The sequence below is a fragment of the Lissotriton helveticus genome, chromosome 7, assembly GCF_964261635.1.
Source record: "Lissotriton helveticus chromosome 7, aLisHel1.1, whole genome shotgun sequence".
In the NCBI taxonomy this organism is placed as follows: domain Eukaryota; kingdom Metazoa; phylum Chordata; class Amphibia; order Caudata; family Salamandridae; genus Lissotriton; species Lissotriton helveticus.
The window spans coordinates 1,939,241,737-1,939,261,558 of NC_136068.1; the positions used below are offsets into that span (position 1 = coordinate 1,939,241,737).

The 19,822-nt window shown below is 48.3% G+C and overlaps 1 protein-coding gene across 1 annotated transcript in view; it reads left to right on the forward strand.

Annotated features, from left to right (window-relative positions):
• The window catches only part of LOC144769997 (erythroid membrane-associated protein-like), a 201,249-nt gene that overhangs the window by 105,267 nt on the left and 76,160 nt on the right, over window positions 1-19,822 (forward strand). Inside the window, exon 4 of the mRNA XM_078654193.1 lies at window positions 3,954-4,097. Within this exon, the coding sequence (XP_078510319.1) occupies window positions 3,954-4,097 (144 nt within the window). The remainder of the gene's footprint in view (window positions 1-3,953; window positions 4,098-19,822) is intronic.

Sequence of the window (19,822 nt, forward strand, 5' to 3'; positions counted from 1 at the left end):
CATCCACAAAAGCTTCGACAACCAACCCGGACACCAACCCACCCAACCATACGCTGAACATTCTCCCCCCTTGAACACCCTTAACGACTGGAACCCAATCTCCACTGAGGACACCATCCGCCTGATGAACTCCATCCACTCAGGATCCCCCACAGACCCATGTCCTCACCACATCTTCAACAAAGCAGATTCCGTCATAGCACCGCACCTCCGAGACGTCATCAACTGCTCCTTCAACTCCGCCACCTTCCCGGAAAGCTGGAAACACGCTGAACTCACCGCCCTTCTGAAAAAACCCACAGCGGACCCCACCGAACTCAAAAATTACCGCCCCATATCGCTCCTTCCTTTTCCGGCCAAAGTCATCGAGAAAGCTGTCAACAACCAGCTCGCCGCCTTCCTCGAAGCCAACAAATCCCTCGACTCCTCACAATCTGGCTTTCGAGCAAAACACAGCACTGAGACCGCCCTCATCGCAGCAACAGACGACATTCGAACTCTACTGGACAATGGAGACACAGTCGCCCTCATCCTCCTCGACCTCTCTGCAACCTTCGACACAGTCTGCCACAGCACCCTTTTACAACGCCTTAGAAACATCGGAATACAAGGAAAAGCACTTGAATGGATCACCTCGTTCCTCACCGGAAGAACCCAGAGAGTCCGCCTTCCACCATTCAAGTCCGAGGCCACTGAAGTCATCTGTGGCGTACCACAAGGATCCTCACTCAGTCCCACCCTCTTCAACGTATACATGAGCCCCCTCGCGGCCATCGCCCGCCAACACAACCTCAACATCATCTCTTACGCGGATGACACTCAACTGATCCTTTCTCTCACCAATGACCCCAGCACAGCCAAAACTAACCTACACGAAGGAATGAAAGAAGTTGCCGAATGGATGAAACACAGCCGTCTGAAACTGAACTCAGATAAAACAGAAGTCCTCATCTTAGGTACATCCCATTCTGCATGGGACGACTCTTGGTGGCCGGAAGCCCTTGGAAAAGCACCCATCCCGACAGACCACGCACGGAACCTAGGCGTTATCCTGGATTCTTCACTTTCAATGAACAGACAAGTCAACGCCGTATCCTCATCCTGCTTCAACATTCTTCGCATGCTCAAAAAAACATTTCGCTGGATCCCCACCGAAACCAGAAAAACAATCACCCATGCTCTGGTCACGAGCCGACTGGACTACGGAAACACCCTCTACGCAGGTACTACCGCTAAACTCCAGAAGAAACTCCAACGAATCCAAAACGCCTCAGCCAGGATCATATTAGACATCCCGCGTAACGAACACATCTCTGGTCACCTGAAAGACCTCCACTGGCTACCCGTCAATAAGAGGATCACTTTCCGACTGCTCACCCACGCACACAAATCACTCTACGACATCGGACCAGAATGCCTCAACTCACGACTGTCCTTCTACATCCCCTCCCGCCAACTACGTTCTTCCAGCCAAGCCCTCGCCACTGTACCTCGCATCAAAAAGACCTCCATGGGAGGCAGATCCTTCTCATACCTGGCAGCTAAAACATGGAACTCACTCCCCACTCACCTTCGCCTTACCCAGAACCACCTAGCATTCAGAAAGCAACTTAAAACGTGGATATTTGACAAGTAATCCTCCTCCCCTCCCTAAGCGCCTTGAGACCCTCTGGGTATGTAGTGCGCTATATAAATTCTTTGACTTTGACTTTGACTTCTTACTACTACCGAGGGCAGCTCAAGGGACATATCTGCCTCACACCAGTGGTGGAGCAAGGATGCCAAGAGCTCTGAAGCAGCTACAATTGTAGTGTAGAGGGCCCCTGACAGCCCTGGGGCCACTCACAACCCTGGGGCCCCTGAAAGCCCTAGGGCCCCTCAGAGCCCTGGGGCCCCTCAGAGCCCTGGGCCCCTCACAGCCATGGGGCCCCTCACAGCCCTGGGGCCCCTCACAATCCTGGGGCCCCTCACAGCCCTCTGGGCCCTCTCTACCCTGGGGCCCCTCACAGCCCTGGGGCCCCTCACAGCCCTGGGCCCCTCACAGTCCCGGCCCCTCACAGCCCTGGGGCCCTTCACAGTCCTGGGGCCCCTCACAGCCCTGGGGCCCCTCACAGCCCTGGAGCCCCTCACAGCCCTGGGGCCCTTCACAGCCCTGGGGCCCCTCACAGCCCTGGGGCCCCTCACAGCCCTGGGGCCCCTCACAGCCCTGGGGCCCCTCACAGCTCTGGGACCTCTCACAGCTCTGGGGCCCCTCACAGCCCTGGGGTCCCTCACAGCCCTAGGGCCCTTCACCGCCCTGGGGCCCCTCACAGCCCTGGGGCCCCTCACAGCCCTGGGGCCCTTCACAGCCCTGGGGCCCCTCACAGCCCTGGGGCCCCTCACAGCCCTGGGGCCCCTCACAGCCCTGGGGCCCCTCACAGCTCTGGGACCTCTCACAGCTCTGGGGCCCTGCACAGCCCTGGGACCCTCACAGCCCTGGGGTCCCTCACAGCCCTGGGGTCCCTCACAGCCCTGGGGCCCCTCACAGCCCTGGGGCCCCTCACAGCCCTGGGGTCCCTCACAGCCCTGGGGCCCTTCACAGCCCTGGGGTCCCTCACAGCCCTAAGGCCCCTCACAGCCCTGGGGCCCCTCACAGCCCTGGGGCCCTTCACAGCCCTGGGGCCCCTCACAGCCCTGGGGCCCCTCACAGCCCTGGGGCCCTTCACAGCCCTGGACCCTGGTGTCACTGCACCTGCTGTACGCTTGGTAGGTATCACCTGCCTCCCACCCTTCCACCTCACACTCTGACATGTAAATATGTTCCTAACATGTCATGTTGTATTACACTCGACTGTTCAAGCTCACACGTCTCACAGCCCTGGGCACCGGTGCCACTGCACCTGCTGCACGCTTGGTAGGTACGCCCCTGCCTCACCCCCTTCCACCTCACACTCTCACATGTAAATATGTTCCTAGCATGTCATGTTGTATGTACTAGACTGTTCAAGCTCACATGCCTCACAGCCCTTGGCACCGGGGCCACTGCACCTGTTGCACGCTTGGTAGATACGCCCCTGCCTCACACCCTTCCACCTCACACTCTTACATGTACATATGTTCCTAGCATCTCATGTTGTATGTAGTAGTCTGTTCAAGCTCACACCCCTCACAGTCCTTCATCCCTGGTCTGTGGTCCCTCCAGCACTGCTGATGCTCTTGTGTTACTGTGGACAGCACTTCTATCTACAGCTGAGCAGAGACACAAACACACAGAGGGTTGTGTGTCAGTGCCATGGACTAAAATAATGCCTGACTTTAATATAGTGTCGAAAATATCATTTACAAAAAGTGAATCTCTCTAAGTGTAGATTTTCTGACTCTCATGTGTGATTCTTAAGGCACAATATCTTTATCAGACAATATTTATTCCACAATATTCTGCGGCCAGACCCACAAAGAGGAGTCACTCTCAGGTCACAACAAACATTTCAACACTTTGTTGCATGAACCACTTCATCAGTTGATCTGGACTCCTCTCGTTTTCTCTTTCTCTCCCTCTCTGACACTCGTTCTCTCTCGCTTCCACTGTCTCTGCCAACTCTCTGCCTCTCATTTATTCATTTATCTCTTTCACTCTCTTTCTCTATTACTGTTTCGCTCCCTTTCGTTTTTCTTTCTCTGCTTTTCCCTTCCTCCGTCTCTCTCCCTCCTCTGTATCTGTCTCCTCTCTGACCTGTCTCTCCCTCCCTCTCTCTGTACCTGTCTCTCTCTCCCCCTCTCTCTGTCTCTCTCTCTCCCTCCCTCCCTCTCTCTGTACCTGTCCCTCCCAACTCCCTTCCTCTATCTCTCTGCAACTGTCTCTCCCTCTCTCCCTCTCACTGTACCTGTCCCCACCCCTTCTGGCTCTCCCTCCTCTGTACCTGACTCTCCCTCCCTCCCTCCCTCTGTACCTGTCTCTCCCTCCTCTGTACCAGTTTCCCAGGACAACCCTCCTGACAGACAAGGACGTCTCCCTGGACAGAGCTGCCCCAGGGTGAGGAATGAGCCTGGAACAGAAGATTCCTCTCCATGGAGAGATTTACAGCCTCATCTGAGAGAGACTCTGTGTCTCCACAGAGGTGAGAGAAATGTACCTTTTAACTTTCTACACATACATTTGTTTTTGAATAAATATACATGTTGTTCTGGATATTTACATGTTAAATACAAGACTGGAACAGAACACTATTTGTTGTGAGTGTACTTTTTGCAGGTCACTGCCTTTCATACATTGAAACCACCTGTGCTCTTGGACAGCACTGAACACACACTCTGCATATACTTAAGGTTTACCATTGCTTGCCCTTTCTGTAAACATTGACATCCATCAGGTGGACACAGGATAAACAAAATTAGAATAGAAGTAATATGGTAATTATCCGTCACTATGTAAACTATACAACGTACTATCACACTATAGTTAGGGTTGTCTGGCAAGCGAGCTAGAAGGAGTGTGTTTGGAGGTGCACCACTTACAATATTTTGAAAGAGTTTGATTATGTTTAATTGAACGGTATAACTATAACTTTGTAATTTCTAATTGTGCAATTTGATCATTTTTTATAGGAAAAATAAAGATTCCCTAGCTATAACTAAGCTTTAACGTTTGGTTTTTTTCTTTAAATTTCAATGATATTTTAATGTGTTTCAAATCATAGAGTCCAATCTTATCGAGAGGAGTGTTGTTATGTAGAGGGTCGTATCACACAGAGAAGGAAAGTCTCGTAGAGTGTTGTGCAGTGGAGTGTTGTTGGATAGAATTGAGTATAGAGTTGCAAAGTGGACTTAATGTGGTTGAATTGGAGAACAGTGTCGAAGGGTGGCATACAGTGTAGTAGAGTTTTGTAGATTACAGATGAAAAGAGTGAAGGAGAGTGTGGTAGAGCTGAGCAATGTAGAGAGGAGCATTGCACAGTGGTGTAGAGTTCGTAGATTGTAGAGAAGTGTAGTCAATTGGAGTTGTGCAGGATAGACTGAATTAAAGCGTCAGAGTGTAGTGTTATGTTTTAGTGTGGATTGGAGTAGAGTGTCTGTCGTAGCACAGCATGTAGTAATGTGTCAGAGAGTGGGTGGTATGGCATATGGTGGAGTGAACTCTCTTTTGTTACACTGTTGGAAAGTGTCATGCAGTGGAGTATAATGTAGAGGCACAGAGTGTATTAGAGTGTTGTGGAGTGGAGATGAGTAAAGTGCGCTGTAGTGTGGTAGAGGGGAATGGCATCAAGTCTGATTGAGTTGATTGTCAAAGAGTTTTCTAGAGTGGAGTAGTGTGGAGAGGAGCGGTGGAATACTGTGAAATTGTAGCAGGGATTCTGCTCCTACACAGAACTGTGCATAGAGACTTGGAACCTCAGTGAATTAGCCAATATCCCCTACCAGACTAGCAATTTGTGTCTCATTGGTTCTTCCATAACACCAATGATTAGATAATCCAGAACATGGAACTTAGATTACCTCAGGCAATGTGGAACACATGAACACTCTTTCGTTATACTCTCATACCAGTCTGTTAGAAATGGGATTTCTGGTTGGCTAAGGCTTGCACCAAAGCCAGGCAGAAACCACCACTCTAGTCAGGGCAAGGGAGGTACACACCAAAGATAACCCCTGCTCACCCTCTAGGCAACGTGACGCGCGCAGTAAGGCTCATTCCTGGAGGCAATGTGAGTTAAGTATTTGCGCACGCACCCAGCAACAACACCCAAGACCCACCACAAAGGAAACTCCACACAAGGTTATGTATAAAAATAGCCTTTGTATTATAACAAACACATTAGATAAAAACATATACTTTACAATGTACAGGGGATATATGTACAGGAAAGGGCCACATGGACCACTGTCAGGAATAAGCACTTTTAGAACTAGCACTTGGTAGAATTAGCACTTTGTAGGAATAATATTTATCACATAGAACATATAATTGAAGCACCAAATAACCAATGTAGCACACAACCAGTAACCACTGGCAAGAGGTAAGTAATACCTACGCAATCCTAACTGCCTTAGGAAAATATCACGCAGAGAATCCGGAACTCACTAGTAGGACCTATGTTAGGAAAAACAACCTCCTAAGCATCACATACATTCAGAGGTATAAAGCATTACACATGATGCAGAAATCTCATTTAGGCAGGTAAATCACAATTGTGCACAAGATCACATAGGGCATAAACACGTACCCACCGCAAGGGCACAACACATGGAACTGCCCCCAGGCCAACCTTGCCTCTCAGGGGCTGAAACGCCCTGTGTCCAGCAAAGTCAGGGCAGGCTGCGCAGGCAGCCAAAGAAAATTCGCAAGGGGCCTAAAGCAGCTACCCACTAAGTGCTGGGCAGCTGTGGAATTGCTTATGGGCACCAGCGTGCCTTCTGAGCCTCCTCTGGGTTCCTAAATGACCAAAATGCCCCTCACGCCGGTGGATCCACGTAGGCTCAAAAGAACAATGCTGCCACCACTGGGGGAGCGGCCCGCTGCCAGCTGCCAGCTGGGGCCGCTCTACCACCAGAAATGCCCCCGGGGTCGTTGGAGCCTCCTGGGCTCGAGAAACAAAATGCCCGGTGTAGCCTCATGGGCTTTAAAAACGGAAATGCCCCTGGGAGCCTCTTGTGGGCTCAAGAAATAATTGCCACCACACTGGGGAGAGCGGCCCGCTGCCAACCGGGGCCGCTCTACCTCCCAAAATGCCCCCAGAATGTAGGTGGAGCCTCGAAATACTACTGTGCATCTCTCAGGCACGAAATCAAATGCCCCCGTCATTGGAGTCCTGCTCGGGGGACTCAGGGAATAACCAAAATGCCCCCTTTGACGTTGAAGCCTCTCAGGCTTGAAGAAAAAATGCCCCCGGTCATTGGGAGTCCCGCTCTGGGGACTCGGACATGGAAGATGTGGCCCAAAACGAATAAGCACCCGCAGGAGGGGAGCGGGCGGGCCCCGGCAATGTGCCCCGATGCCCCTCTCACAACCAGGACCCTAGGAGCCCCACTCACCGGTCTCTGGGGCGGACACAGCGCTCTCCTCCTGCTCCGGTCTCCTTCTCACCCGGTCCCGCTCCTGGGGGCCGGGTTTTCTCACGGGCAGCGGGCGGGACTCTCTCACTCGTAAGAGCTTCGCCGAGGACAAGACGGCTGCTGTAGAATTCTTCTCGCTCCGTAACTGCGGGGGCGGGACTTCCGGCCGCTTCCTCTCCCTGTTTAAGGACTTCCGGGTCGTCGCAGACAGCGCTGCGGCTCGTGGGGGGCAGCTCACGGCGGCAATCCGGGGTAGACTCCCGGTTTAATGAGGCGGTACCTGGCGGGTTGGGCACCCGTCAGGGGTTAAAAGAAAGTATAAATACACGGGGTGGCACCTGCGCCGAAATCGGCTCCCAAGGTGGGCAAAATGCAGGGTGGGCACCTGTTTTTTTTTTTAAAAGGGCAAGTGGCCCGTCAAACAGCGCTCCTCTGGGGGCAACAAAGCGCTTGGAATAAATAAAATCAAAAGCGCTCCCAGGTGCTTTAGAAGCAAGGTCCCAGGTCCAAAGTTCAGCTACAAGGCCTTTAGGAAGAAAAAGGCAGGGGGGGCAAAGGCTGGGCCCAGGGGCCAGCTCACTGGGCCCTCCAGGCATGAAGGCAGTCCCGGTGGCAGTCCTGCTGGCGCCCAGCAGCAGCAGGCCACCCTCAGATTAGGATCAGGAATAGAGAACATTTTGTAAGGGGACACAGCCCCTTCTTATACCAAGAAATCCTTTGTCTACAAGGGTGCAGGCAAGGGGCGAACCAGATGCAACTGGTTCCTGAGCACTTTGTTTTGCTCAGCCCCTATGCCTATTCACAGAATGGGTAGGGTCATCAGTCGCTCCACATGGGGCGGAGCCAGCATTGTGTGGGGGAAGCCCAGCCCTATTCAGGTCCCAGGTGCACTCCTCCCTCACATCACTCACGCAGATCTCCCATTCACCACCGGGGCAGACCCATCCTGACTCATGGAGCCAGGCACACCAGCCAGTCGCAGCCAATCACAAGCCAGACAGCCAATTTACCTTTTATACACAGACAGGCCAACTTCTAGAAGTGGCACTTCCACACTAGACACATTCACGCCGCACACATCATCGCGCAGCATTTAATCACACGAGTCTGCACATGCCAAACTCAAGCCTGCACTCCCCACACATCAGGAACTAACATGGACACATACATTCCCAATGCATTCCTATGGGAGGGCAGGCCAACCTTACCACACGCATGCACTTTACCCGGGGACACAGTGGTAAAGTGCGCAGAAACGGAAAATTACTAACACCAGGTCAAAATTAAAAGCAAAAAGTTCAGGGGTGAACCTGCCAGAAGGGCAAAGTCCAACACAGTCCAAAACAGGGAGTAAAAGAAGACACGTGCAAGTTTGAAATATTTATTTCTAATGCCGTGTTCTTATGTGCAGTATCTTAGCTTATACAATCAGACATATTATAAGCAACAAGATTATCAGCATAGTTACTATTCCATAAAATACAAAGGGAGAAAGCATCTTATAATGCTTAATGGAAACAGGTTAGAATAAACCTATATTTCACCCTCCCTTGCTAGTAGGTTATTTTATATCTACAGAAGGTCTCTTGGGATTACAAGGGCGGCCCCATACCTCTGGTCCTAGCAGAACTGAATCACATCAGTTCCTGCACCAGCTCTCTGCATGCTAATGTTCTCCAAGTGAGTGATCATGCCTACGCGGTGCATTATTAAACGCGCCAAAATCAGAGGTGGCCACAGCTGCATATATGTTATGTCTAGAACGTGCGCTGATCAGTCCGAACAACAACCATTATGTTGAAATAACCTTCAAGGCCTCTGCACTCACTGTTAAGACAAAGCTTACCCAGCAAGGCTGCTAATATAGAAAAACATATTATTCTTGTGTGAAGCAAAACACTCTGCTTAACTCTAAACATTTATAATAATGTGTGCCTTGTGCAAAAAGGCAGCAGAAAGGAAAAATGGTGTTTAAACTTTTAATAAGCTCATGTCAACTTAACACAGTGTAAAGGCAAGGCTCAGCCCCATGACAGAATGGTGTGGAGAAGTATGTGATAGATTTATGTGGAGTAAAGTGAGGAGGAGTGACACAGAGAGAGTTGTGTAGAGTGTGGTTGAGTATAGTAAAGTGTTGTTTAGCAGCATAAAGTAAACTAGAGTGATGTCCACTTACATAGAGTAGAGTAAAGTGGTGTAGAGTGGAGTGCTATAGAGTGGATTATTGTTTTGTACAGTGGAGGGACATAGACTTTCGTTGAGTGTCATAGAGTGTGGTAGAGTGGAGTATATTTGAGTAGTGTGGAGTGGATTGGCATAGACTGGAATATCAGACAGTGGAGTACAAAGGAGTGGGATACAGTGAAATAACCTTGAGTTCAATACGCTACATTGGAGTGACGTACAATGGAGTGGCACAGTTTGGAGTGGGGTAGAGTGAAATAGCATACAGTCGAGTGACATAGAGTATTTGTGGCGTCCAATAGAATAGCATAGAATGGAGTATTGTAGAGTAGAGTGGTGTACATTGAAATGGCTCAGAGTGGAGTAGCGCACAGTAGAGTGGAAAACAATGTAATAGAGTACTGTGGAGTGTCGTACAGTGTTGTAGCATACAGTGGAATACATTTCAGTTTAGTTGTGTACACTGGAGAGGCATAGAGTGGAATACTGTATACTAGGGTAGCCACAGTAGAGTGGCATACAGTGTAGTGAAATAGAGTGGAGAGGCATGCAGTGGAGTGCGGTCTAGTTGAATACCATATAGTGGAGTGGCGTAGAGTGTAGTTGCATACAGTGTGATAGTGTAGAGTTGAGTGGCATAAAGACTACAATGGCATAGAGTGGAATAGCATAGAGCGGAGTACAGTGAAGTGGCATAGAGTGGAATAGCTTACAGTGTAGTACGATACAGTGGAGTGGCATGCAAAGATTGGTGTACAGCCTAGTGGCATACAGTGAAGAGGGGTTGAGTGCAGTGGCATACAGTGTAGTGGTGTACAGTGGAGTCTTGTACAGGGTAATAGTGTACTGTGGAGTACAGTGGAGTGTTGTGAAGTGAAATAGCGTAAAGTGGAGTACCATACAGTTCCATACAGTGGATTTGTGCACAGTGCCATAGCGTACAGTGTAGAGTGGATTGGAGTCCAGTGGAATAGTGTACAGTGGAGTGCCGTAGACTGGAGTGTCATATAGTGCAGTGTGGTACAGTGAAGTGGTGTACATTGGAGTGTAATAGGGTAGAGTGGAGTGGCGTAGCGTTCAGTGTCATAGAGTGGAATAGCGTAGAGTATAATAGCGTACAGTGAAGTGGCGTACAGTGCAGTGGCGTGGACTGGGGCGGCGTACAGTGGAGTGGAGTGGAGTGGAGTAGAGTAGGATAGCATACAGTGGAGTGGTGTATAAAGCAATAGTGTATAATGGACTGGCATGCACTAGAGTGGTGTAGAGTGGAGTATGGTACAGTGGAGTGTCATGGAGTGGCATAGCATACAGTGTTGTGGCATACAGTGGTGGGGAGTAGTGTGGAATAGTGTGCCAAGAAGTAGCTTACAGTGGGGTGGTGTATAGTGGAGACATGAAGACTGTCGGTGGAAAATGGAGTGTGGTAGAGTGGAATACTGTACAGTAGAGTGGTGTGGAGTTGAGTTGCATACAGCCTAATAGCGTAGACTGGAGTGTGCAGAGTGTACTGGTGTACAGTGGCATACTGTAGAGTGGAGTAGAGTGAAGTGGAGTAAAGTGGAATAGCATAGAATGTATTAGCATAGAGTAAAGTGGGGTACAGTGGCATAGACAGGAGTGGCACACAGTGGAGAATGGTAAAGTGGATTACCATACAATTGAGTGACATACAGTAGAAAGACATCCAATGGGATAGCGTATAATCTAGCGACATAGAGTAGAGTTGCATGCTTTGGAGTGCCTTAGAGAAGTGTCGTACAGTGGAGTGGTGTACAGTGGAGTGCCGTACAGTGGAGTGGTGTACAGTGGAGTGGCATACAGTGGATTATCGTACAAAGTGTAGCAGATTAGAGTGGAGTTGCGTAGCGTGTATTAGCATTGAGTGTATTGGTGTGTAGAGAGAAGTGATGTACAATGAAGTCGCGTAGAGTGGAATATCATATACTGGAGCTGCATAGAGTAGAGTGGTGTATAATGGGGTAGCGTAAAATGTTTCCCTTTTTTGGTAATTTTCTTTAAAGTTGAACAGCAATTTTTAGCTCCTCCTGCAGTACTGCATGGTTTATTTTTAAAATTGTAAATACAATGTAGTTCACTATATTTGTGAAATAAAGTGTAATAGTAAGTGTAAGTGTATTAGTGTATTACAGTGTATTTACAATGTTTAAACATATATATACATATATTAATGAACCCCTTGCATGCGGCCGCAATTCTGCGCCTGTCCGGCAAAATCGCAAGTGGGCGGGTTTATGACGGCCCCCAGCCGTCATCAGCAAACGAGCACCGCGGTGCATGACGGACGGGGGCCGTCATCAGCATGCAGGGGTTTAATTTTTGGTACTGAAGTATTTCCAAGGTAGTATTGCTTTACACCATGAATGCTTTTTCAAATATGTAGAAACCTAATACTTACTTTGATTGATGGCCCAAACCCACGACACAGTGCCAGGTATAGTTTACCCGCATATGAGCTTACATATTATATCACTCATGACATGTTTAATGGCATCATTGTTGACATCACTGATTACTTGTAAATAATAACAGTGATGTCATTAATAATGACATCATTTACTCATTCTCACACTGTGCTCCAGGCTTTCAAGAGGCAGGAGTCATAAAAAGCAGAAATGAAGGGGTTCATGCTGGCACTGCTGCGCCGATATCAAATAAATTAGTTCATTTTGGTCAGGAATCGTGCTCCCTCTCAGACAGGCCAGCGGCCTGATCGTGCTTAATGTCTGTGTTCTGTTGTTGGGGCCGATTTGGACCGACCGTCCAAATAGGCCCCAACAACAGAACCGGCCTCCGGTCACAAATCCGGCCCCCACCCCATCCAGCCTACCGGGGGATTGCCCGGTGCCCTGCATGACCAGTCCGTCCCTGGTGGAGAGAGCATCAGCAACTTAGGTGGAGGGATATTAACACCAGGGGTGGAGGGAGCATAAGCACCTGGGGTGTAGGGAGCATCAGCACCAGGGGTGAAGGGAGCATCAGCATCTGGGGTGGAGGGAGCATCAGCACATGGGATGGAGGGAGCATCAGCAACTGGGGTGGAGGTAGCATTGGCACATGGGATGGAGGGAGCATCAGCACCTAGGGAGGAGGGAGCATCAGCACCTGGGTTGGAGGGAGCATCAGCACTTCGGGTGGAGGGAGCATCAGCACCTCAGGTAGAGGGAGCATCAGCACCTGGGATGGAGGGAGCATCAGTACCTGGGATGGAGGGAGCATCAGTACCAGAGGTGGAGGGAGCATCAGCACCAGGGGTGGAGGGCGCATCAGCACCTGGAGTGGAGGGAGCATCAGCACCTATGGTGGAGGGAGCATAAGCACCTTAGGTGGAGGGAACATCAGTACCTGGTGTGGAGGGAGCATCAGTACCTGGGGTGAAGGGCGCATCAGCACCTGGGGTGGAGGGAACATCAGCACCTCTGGTGGAGGGAGAATAAGCACCTTAGGTGGAGGGAACATCAGCACCTGGTGTGGATGGAGCATCAGTACCTGGGGTGGAAGGAGCATCAGCACCTGGGGTGGAGGGAGCATCAGCATCTCAGGTGGAGGGAGCATCAGCATCTGGGGTGTAGGGAGCATCAGCACCTGGGGTGTAGGGAGCATCAACACCTGGGGTGGAGGGAGCATCAGTACCAGGGGTGGAGGGAGCATCAGCACCAGGAGTGGAGGGAGCATCAGCACCCAGGTGGAGGGAGCATCAGCACCTTAGGTGGAGGGAGCATCAGCACCTCAGGTGGAGGCAGCATCAAAACCTCAGGTGGAGGGAGCATCAGCACCTGGGGTGGAGGGAGAAAGTAGAGAATACAAACCAATACCTGTTTATTTATGTGCACTCAGAGTGGAGCCCCATCTGTACAGTCGATAAGAGTGCTACAGAGAGGACTGAAATCGACAAGCATAAAGATACATTATGTATGTTTCATAACTGGGCAAAAATACGCCCACAGTGGAAATTTCCAGGAAGTTGCAGCTTAACAGTGAAATACAAAAAAAGTTTTCAACTCTCATATCTTACACAAACTAACATAGTCCAAGGTTGTTCCATCCTGGGTCCGCCACCAGACAATTGGTAGAGGGCCTCTATCTAGTAAGAAAGGTATGCACTAATAAGAACAGTGTACTCATTACTGAAATAAAACCTACTGTTATAGAAATGAAACTCACGAGGGTGCATTTCTCGGAATTGGACGAGATCAGGTTCAAACAGCCTGAAATGGCACCTGGAAAGCAAATAGTGCAGCAAATGCTAACTTACACAAAGCACTGCGTAAGCATAAACAGTTTCTATTCTAACAGCCCTCCTTTTAGCATGAGCTAAAACATTTTCAACCGTAAAGAATACAAATATATATTTCAAGCAATAATTCTATAGCACATTAAAATACTGTTATGAGCATTCCATACCATCAGCATCGGAAAGTGAAAAAGCAAGGAAGGATGAATTTTCGAATATTCCCTCATCGATATTTATCAGAACCTCAACATCCTTTTGAATCATTATAGTGGTATTTATATCAAGAATTGATATCTTCTTTTTGGGTGTGAGAATAGTGGTAGAATAGGAGCAACAAAAGGGGAGACACTGAACAAGAACACAGCAAAGTACTATTCAATTCAATTAGACTTTATTCAATTTGAACAATCATAAAAGACACATAAAACACAGTATTAAGAATCCAAAAATGACTTTTAAAACAATCACATAGTAAAATTCATAAAAGGTCCCATAAAAAACATATCAAGTTAAAAAGGCTAAAAATACACAGGGTTAGATAAGGACCGCAATCTCATGTGCAAGTTAATAAACTATTAAGCCGTGTCAAATAACATCAGTTACATAATGTCTGCAACCTGTTCCTTCTAAGGACCCATGTCCAGCTCCAAAATTTAGCCATAACAATAACTATGACGTCACTAGTATCAGTTCTCAAGATACATAAGGCAGTTTGGCAAGATCTTGTTCCTATTGTAGCACAGACTGGCTTGAGCCATTTATGGCGAGGACCCTTATATGCAGGACACGCAAACAGAACATGCGATGAAGTATCTTCCATGCAGGGGAAACAGTAACATTTTGAGTCTTGTAACGTCCCCCACTCACTTGAAAAATATTTTAAGTGGGGAGTGCCCATTCTAAATTGATAATAGAGCTTCCTATCAATGGGACTCATTTTGATGTCCCAGTAGGCTTCCAACCTGTAATCAATTTTATGATCGAGAAAGAGACCTGTTAGTGAAGTAGCATTCACCTGGAAAATAGATTTCAAATTTACCATGTCCCTATATGAGGCTTTAAAATCTTTTTTGAGGAGAAAATATTCCCTTCTGGGTCATGCCACAAATGGGTGAGACCCATGTCCGCTAATGTAGCCTTAATCCTTTGTGACCAAGATATTTTATTAGTTTTATCAGCATTTCTAATATGCTTAACGGCCTGTGCATAAGGTGTCAACTCTGGGGTAGTCCAAAGCCTTCACCAATTGGCAAAAGGTCTAAAGCCCGCGGCCTCCTCAAAGGAAATATACCCCAAATCTTGATATAATGGCCTAGGAGGTGTGTACTGAGGGAGGCCGATCAATACCCTCAGAAATGTATTCTGCGCTTGGACTAAAGAAGCTACATTTTCAAACCCCCATAGTTCAGCACCATAAATTATTGAGGCCCTGACCTTCCCTTGGTATATAGCTAAAACGGGAGCAACTGGTTTAGTTTGAGATAAACGGTGTTCTTTCAAAAGCGCCCCTGCCAGTTGGTTGTGCCTTAGGACTAGCAAATCCATCTGTGGCTTCCAATTCATCCTTTTGCCCATTGTAACACCTAAATATGTAAAGGAATCAGTTTGTTCGAGATTCTCGGTGTTCATTTCTACTCTAGCTTTGACAGATTTATACTTCTGCAGCACCATGAACTTTGTTTTGTCAACATTGACAACAAGATCATGGTCCTTGCAAAAAAGACCATATCTATCGAAGGCTCTTTGCAGACCGACTTGTGTTTTAGACAAAATTAAGGTGTCGTCTGCAAACATTAAAAGAGATACCCTCGAACCAGCGAGAGTGGGAGCATCCGTAGGGTAGTAAGTATAATATGAGATAACATTGTTCATAAACAAAGAGAAGAGGGTAGGGGCTAGAATATACCCCTGCCGAACTCCCTTGTTAACAGGGAAACGTTCAGTTACCTCACCCAGCTTACCCCACCAGACTTGGGCATAAGCAGATTTGTGCAATTTTATGATAAGTGATAAAATCTCAACAAGCAACCCCACTACCTTAAGTGTGTTCCTTAGGTTACTACGGGGCACTAGATCAAATGCCGATTTAAGATCTATGAACGCTGCATAAAGGGTGCCCCCAGCTAGCACCACAGTATTCCAATATATCATGATGAATCTAAAAACGTGGTCAATTGTGCTAACATGAGAACGAAATCCTGCTTGATAGGTGGATAAAATTCCATTGTCATCAATCCACCTATTAACCCTACTTAGCACTAATCTAGCCACCAACGTTTGCATAGAATCAATATGGCTAATGGGCCGATAATTAATTGGGCTAGCACAATCCCCTTTTTTATATATGGGCACAATTTCAGCGCCGTGCCAGGATTCCGGTATTGGAACGCCTCTTGCCAGTCCATTTGCGAAAATGAGAATATATTTCCACCAATTTGCTCGGTCAGCTTTAAATATGTCCGCCGGAATGCCATCCGGACCCGGAGCTCTACCTGCAGCTACCCTGTCCAATGCATGTTCTATTTCCACTAAAGTAAATGTTAGAACTGAGTCCGGGGGTACATTCAGATACTGTTCACAATCATTTCCTTGCAAGGAGAATTGTCTCTGATAATGAGCAACCCAAGCTTCTGGGGGGACATTGATAGCTGGTACCAGACCAGCATTATCACTAGCCCTCCTAATGAGTTGCCAGAATCAATACCAGTTTTTCCCAGACTTGCCACAAATAGGTCCCTCTATCTACTTTCGTCAAAAGGCTTCTTTGCATGATATTGGGTAGCCTTATATGCACGCCTCAGTCTCCTTACCTCCTGAGTTAAACCTACCCTTATTGCTTTTGATAAAGCCCCGTAGGTGTTCCTGCATTCCCCGTCATACCATTCTGCTGATTTAGGCACAACAGGCCTATTAACTAATTTTTTTGGGTTTCATAAAAAAGGATCTCAGCTTGGCTAACAGGGTATCGTGAACTGCTAAAAATGCTGTAAAAGTGTCCTCACAAGGCTTGAGTCGTGAGAGGGCAATAAGGGAATCTACAAACGCCGTCTTATTTGACTCAGAGTTCCCTCATCCACGGACACCTGTGCCCTCTTTAACCTGCGGCAGTCTTTGGACTTAATGACATCAGCTGTTACCACGTCCATGCTGCCGGTCGTGGCCGAACAGCAATTCACATCTAATGTCAATGACAATGGGTCGGGGTCACTCTCTGTCCTTCTCACGACCTCCATGTCCCTCACCCTTTGCCAAAATTCTAAATTAACAAGAAAATAATCAATCCTACTACCTTTTAGCCCACTGAAGCAAGTGGGGTTGCCTTTGTTGTCCGAGATAGTTCTTCCATTAACCGCACGGAGCCCCCTGTCCAGAGTTAGGCTTTTTAACTGAAGAGCAGCTTCAGTCCATTTCTTAATTGGTGCCAACGTTAGAGACGGGACACCCCAAATAGCATCCTCATCGCTAGTTAGGTTCCCGTCTTCCATACCGAGTGGCTCGAACGTGCAGTTAAAATCCCCCGCAATAATTCAGTTACGAGTCCCTTCCAATGTTTTAATTAATATATCCAAACTAGAGATGGACTTAGATGCCTTTCCACCTACTAGCCCCCAGGCATAGACATTTATCAATATAAATACAGGGAAACACTCTTATTTTAATGGCCTGAATATCCGGGGTGTCTATAGCAAGGTCTTCTACCTGGAAACCCATCCGTTGTTTGACCCAGATTATCAGGCCACCTGATGGGTACTCTTTAGAGCTAGCAAATGCAGGTTTAGCAAATTACAAGAAACCTGGCCGAAAAATAGTTTCCAATGACCTAGTCTCCTGGTAAACAACAGTGTCGTAAGGTTCAATAAAATCAGACCAGTCGGAGGAACTAGTCTTTGAAAGCAACCCCGTAATATTCCAAGAGAGAATGCTTAGTGATCTACGGGTAGAGTCTACACCCTGTTCTGGCTTTTTCAAATCCTCGGAACTCAGTAGCCCACTACCCGTTGCCGACCGTGTGAATTCGTTCATGGACAGTATCAAGGTGAATAACAATGCTATCTAACCCAGATGGTAATGCAGATGACAGTCAATCGCAACCATCTAATCCTGACAGTGGGGCAAATCGGTTGACTAAATTTAAGTCGAAGGGATGGTCTGTTACTCTCCGGAGAGCACCCTGGTGTGGAACACCCGTGTATAACCTCCCACCGACCAGGGAAGTGCGGTGCGGTCTATAGAAAAACCCTAAGGCAAGGTTAGATATTTTTCTGGGGAAATACCCAACATTCCTAGTTCCCAAGCATTCCAGTAGGAGTCTAACCACATGCATGTTATTAAAGTTGGCAAAGTTGGCAACTACGCAGTCGCCAATGTAATTCGGGGCCCCCTGAAGCAGATGAAGGGCAGACTAGCAGGGGAGAAGTAGACCCAAAACAGAAAATGAAAAGTCTGCCCTATATGTTTCAATTTACCACTCTGAACAAATTCACCAATTCCCAAGTTGACAACCACCCCTCTATTCCTACAATGTAACAAAGGCAATGGGTCAGATATTAAAGGAATAAGTGATGGACAACTAGCAACTATGGGGTTAGAAGACACTTCAGTTACCGTTTCAGATGGCTGAATAGTTTCCGCCAAAGAGGTCATAATGGAACCATAATTAGTCACAGCAAGAAGTTCTAGATTCATTAGTTTCTCTTCTATTAGAATCAGTCTCTCAGATAACGGAGGTAAAGAAACCGAAATAAGGTCCCTCATTTTAGCCCATAATCCTTGTACAAAGTCAAGCACAGACACAGCAACTTGGTCCGTATTTTGAGCTCCAGAAGGAGGAGTAATAGGCTGAGGCTGAGCAGACATTTGTGGAATAAGGTTCGCCGGCCCTCCATTCTTATTCGTTTTAGGCATCTTAGCATTCTTTTGTCCTTGAGGGCCCCCTCCTCGTTTCCTCTTTACTGCTGGCTCTGGTAATATTTCCAAAACTTGTGACTTGGATTTAGGTACAGATCTTGCAGTGACACGTTGGATTGAAGTGCCCACTGAACCCTCATGTGCTAATACAGGAAGGGCAAGGCTAGCTGGTAGCGCATTTATCGCAAGAATATCCAACGGAGAAGGAGGAGAATGACTTATGGGACCTTCCAAATCGTGGGAAACTAGACCCATTGCCAAACATCGTTCTGGCGAGCGTACCGACATCGAACCCCCCAGTGACAAGTGTTTTGCTTGCAGTGGATCAAGGGATAGATGACGCTCGGTCAGGGCAATTTCATGGGGCAAAACAGACTTATTAGAAATTGATCAAGTGTCCCTACCACTTCCGCCCGTGAGGGCATTCCTCCCCCGCCCCGCCCGGATATTCATCCTTGCTTATACACAATAGCATTGTAGCGTCCTATAATACCAGACTAGCAATAGCCACAACAGACGGTAAACACTGACCTTCGGGAAGGAGTCGCAGCTTATGCCGCACACAGGACTCTACTCGCGGCTCCCGCCGCGTTCAGGAGACCACCAGCGGCTCCGGCCGCACACAGGACTCTATTCGCAGCCTCCACCGCATTTTGGGAAACCCTTGTGGCACCGTCTGCACACAGGACTCAATTAGCGGCCCCCTCTTCCTGCTTCCAATTCACGCAAGTGATTCAGTTCACTCAGATCCTCCAGTGATTCAGATGCAGCGCTGTAAGCATAGTTCCATCAAAAAACTCTCTGTATCTATTGCACAGGACTCTATTTGCGGCACCTGCCGCGTTAAGGAGACCACCCACAGCTCCGACCGCACACAGGACTCTACTTGCAGCCCCCGCCGCGTTCGGGAAACCCTCGCGGCTCCGGCCGCACACAGGACTCAGTTCGTGGCCCCCGCCGCGTTCGGGAAATCCTCCCGGCTCCGGCCACACACAGGACTCAATTTGCGACCCTGGGAAACCCTTGCGGCTCCGGCCGCATGCAGGACTTCGCCTCCTCAGTAGCTGCTTCCTGCGCACACAGGACTCAGTTCATGGCCCCCCGCCGCGTTAAGGAAATCCTCGCAGCTCCGGCCGCAAACAGGACTCAATTCACGAACCCGCCGCGTTCGGGAAATCCTTGCTGCTCTAGCCGCACACAGGACTCAATTTGCGAACCCGCCGTGTTCGGGAAACCCTCACTGCTCCGCAAAGTACTAACACCAAATGATAAATCGCTTTTTAGAGAATCTAACCCCAGCTGCCTAAAGGGAACCAACTCCAATTCCCACTTTCCATTCCTTTATTTTCGAGGATATTTAAAATGTGTTTAGTAATATTCTTTTCCATATTCTTGATCACGATCACACACTGATTGCCAACTACCTCGCATACACCACCATTCTTAGCT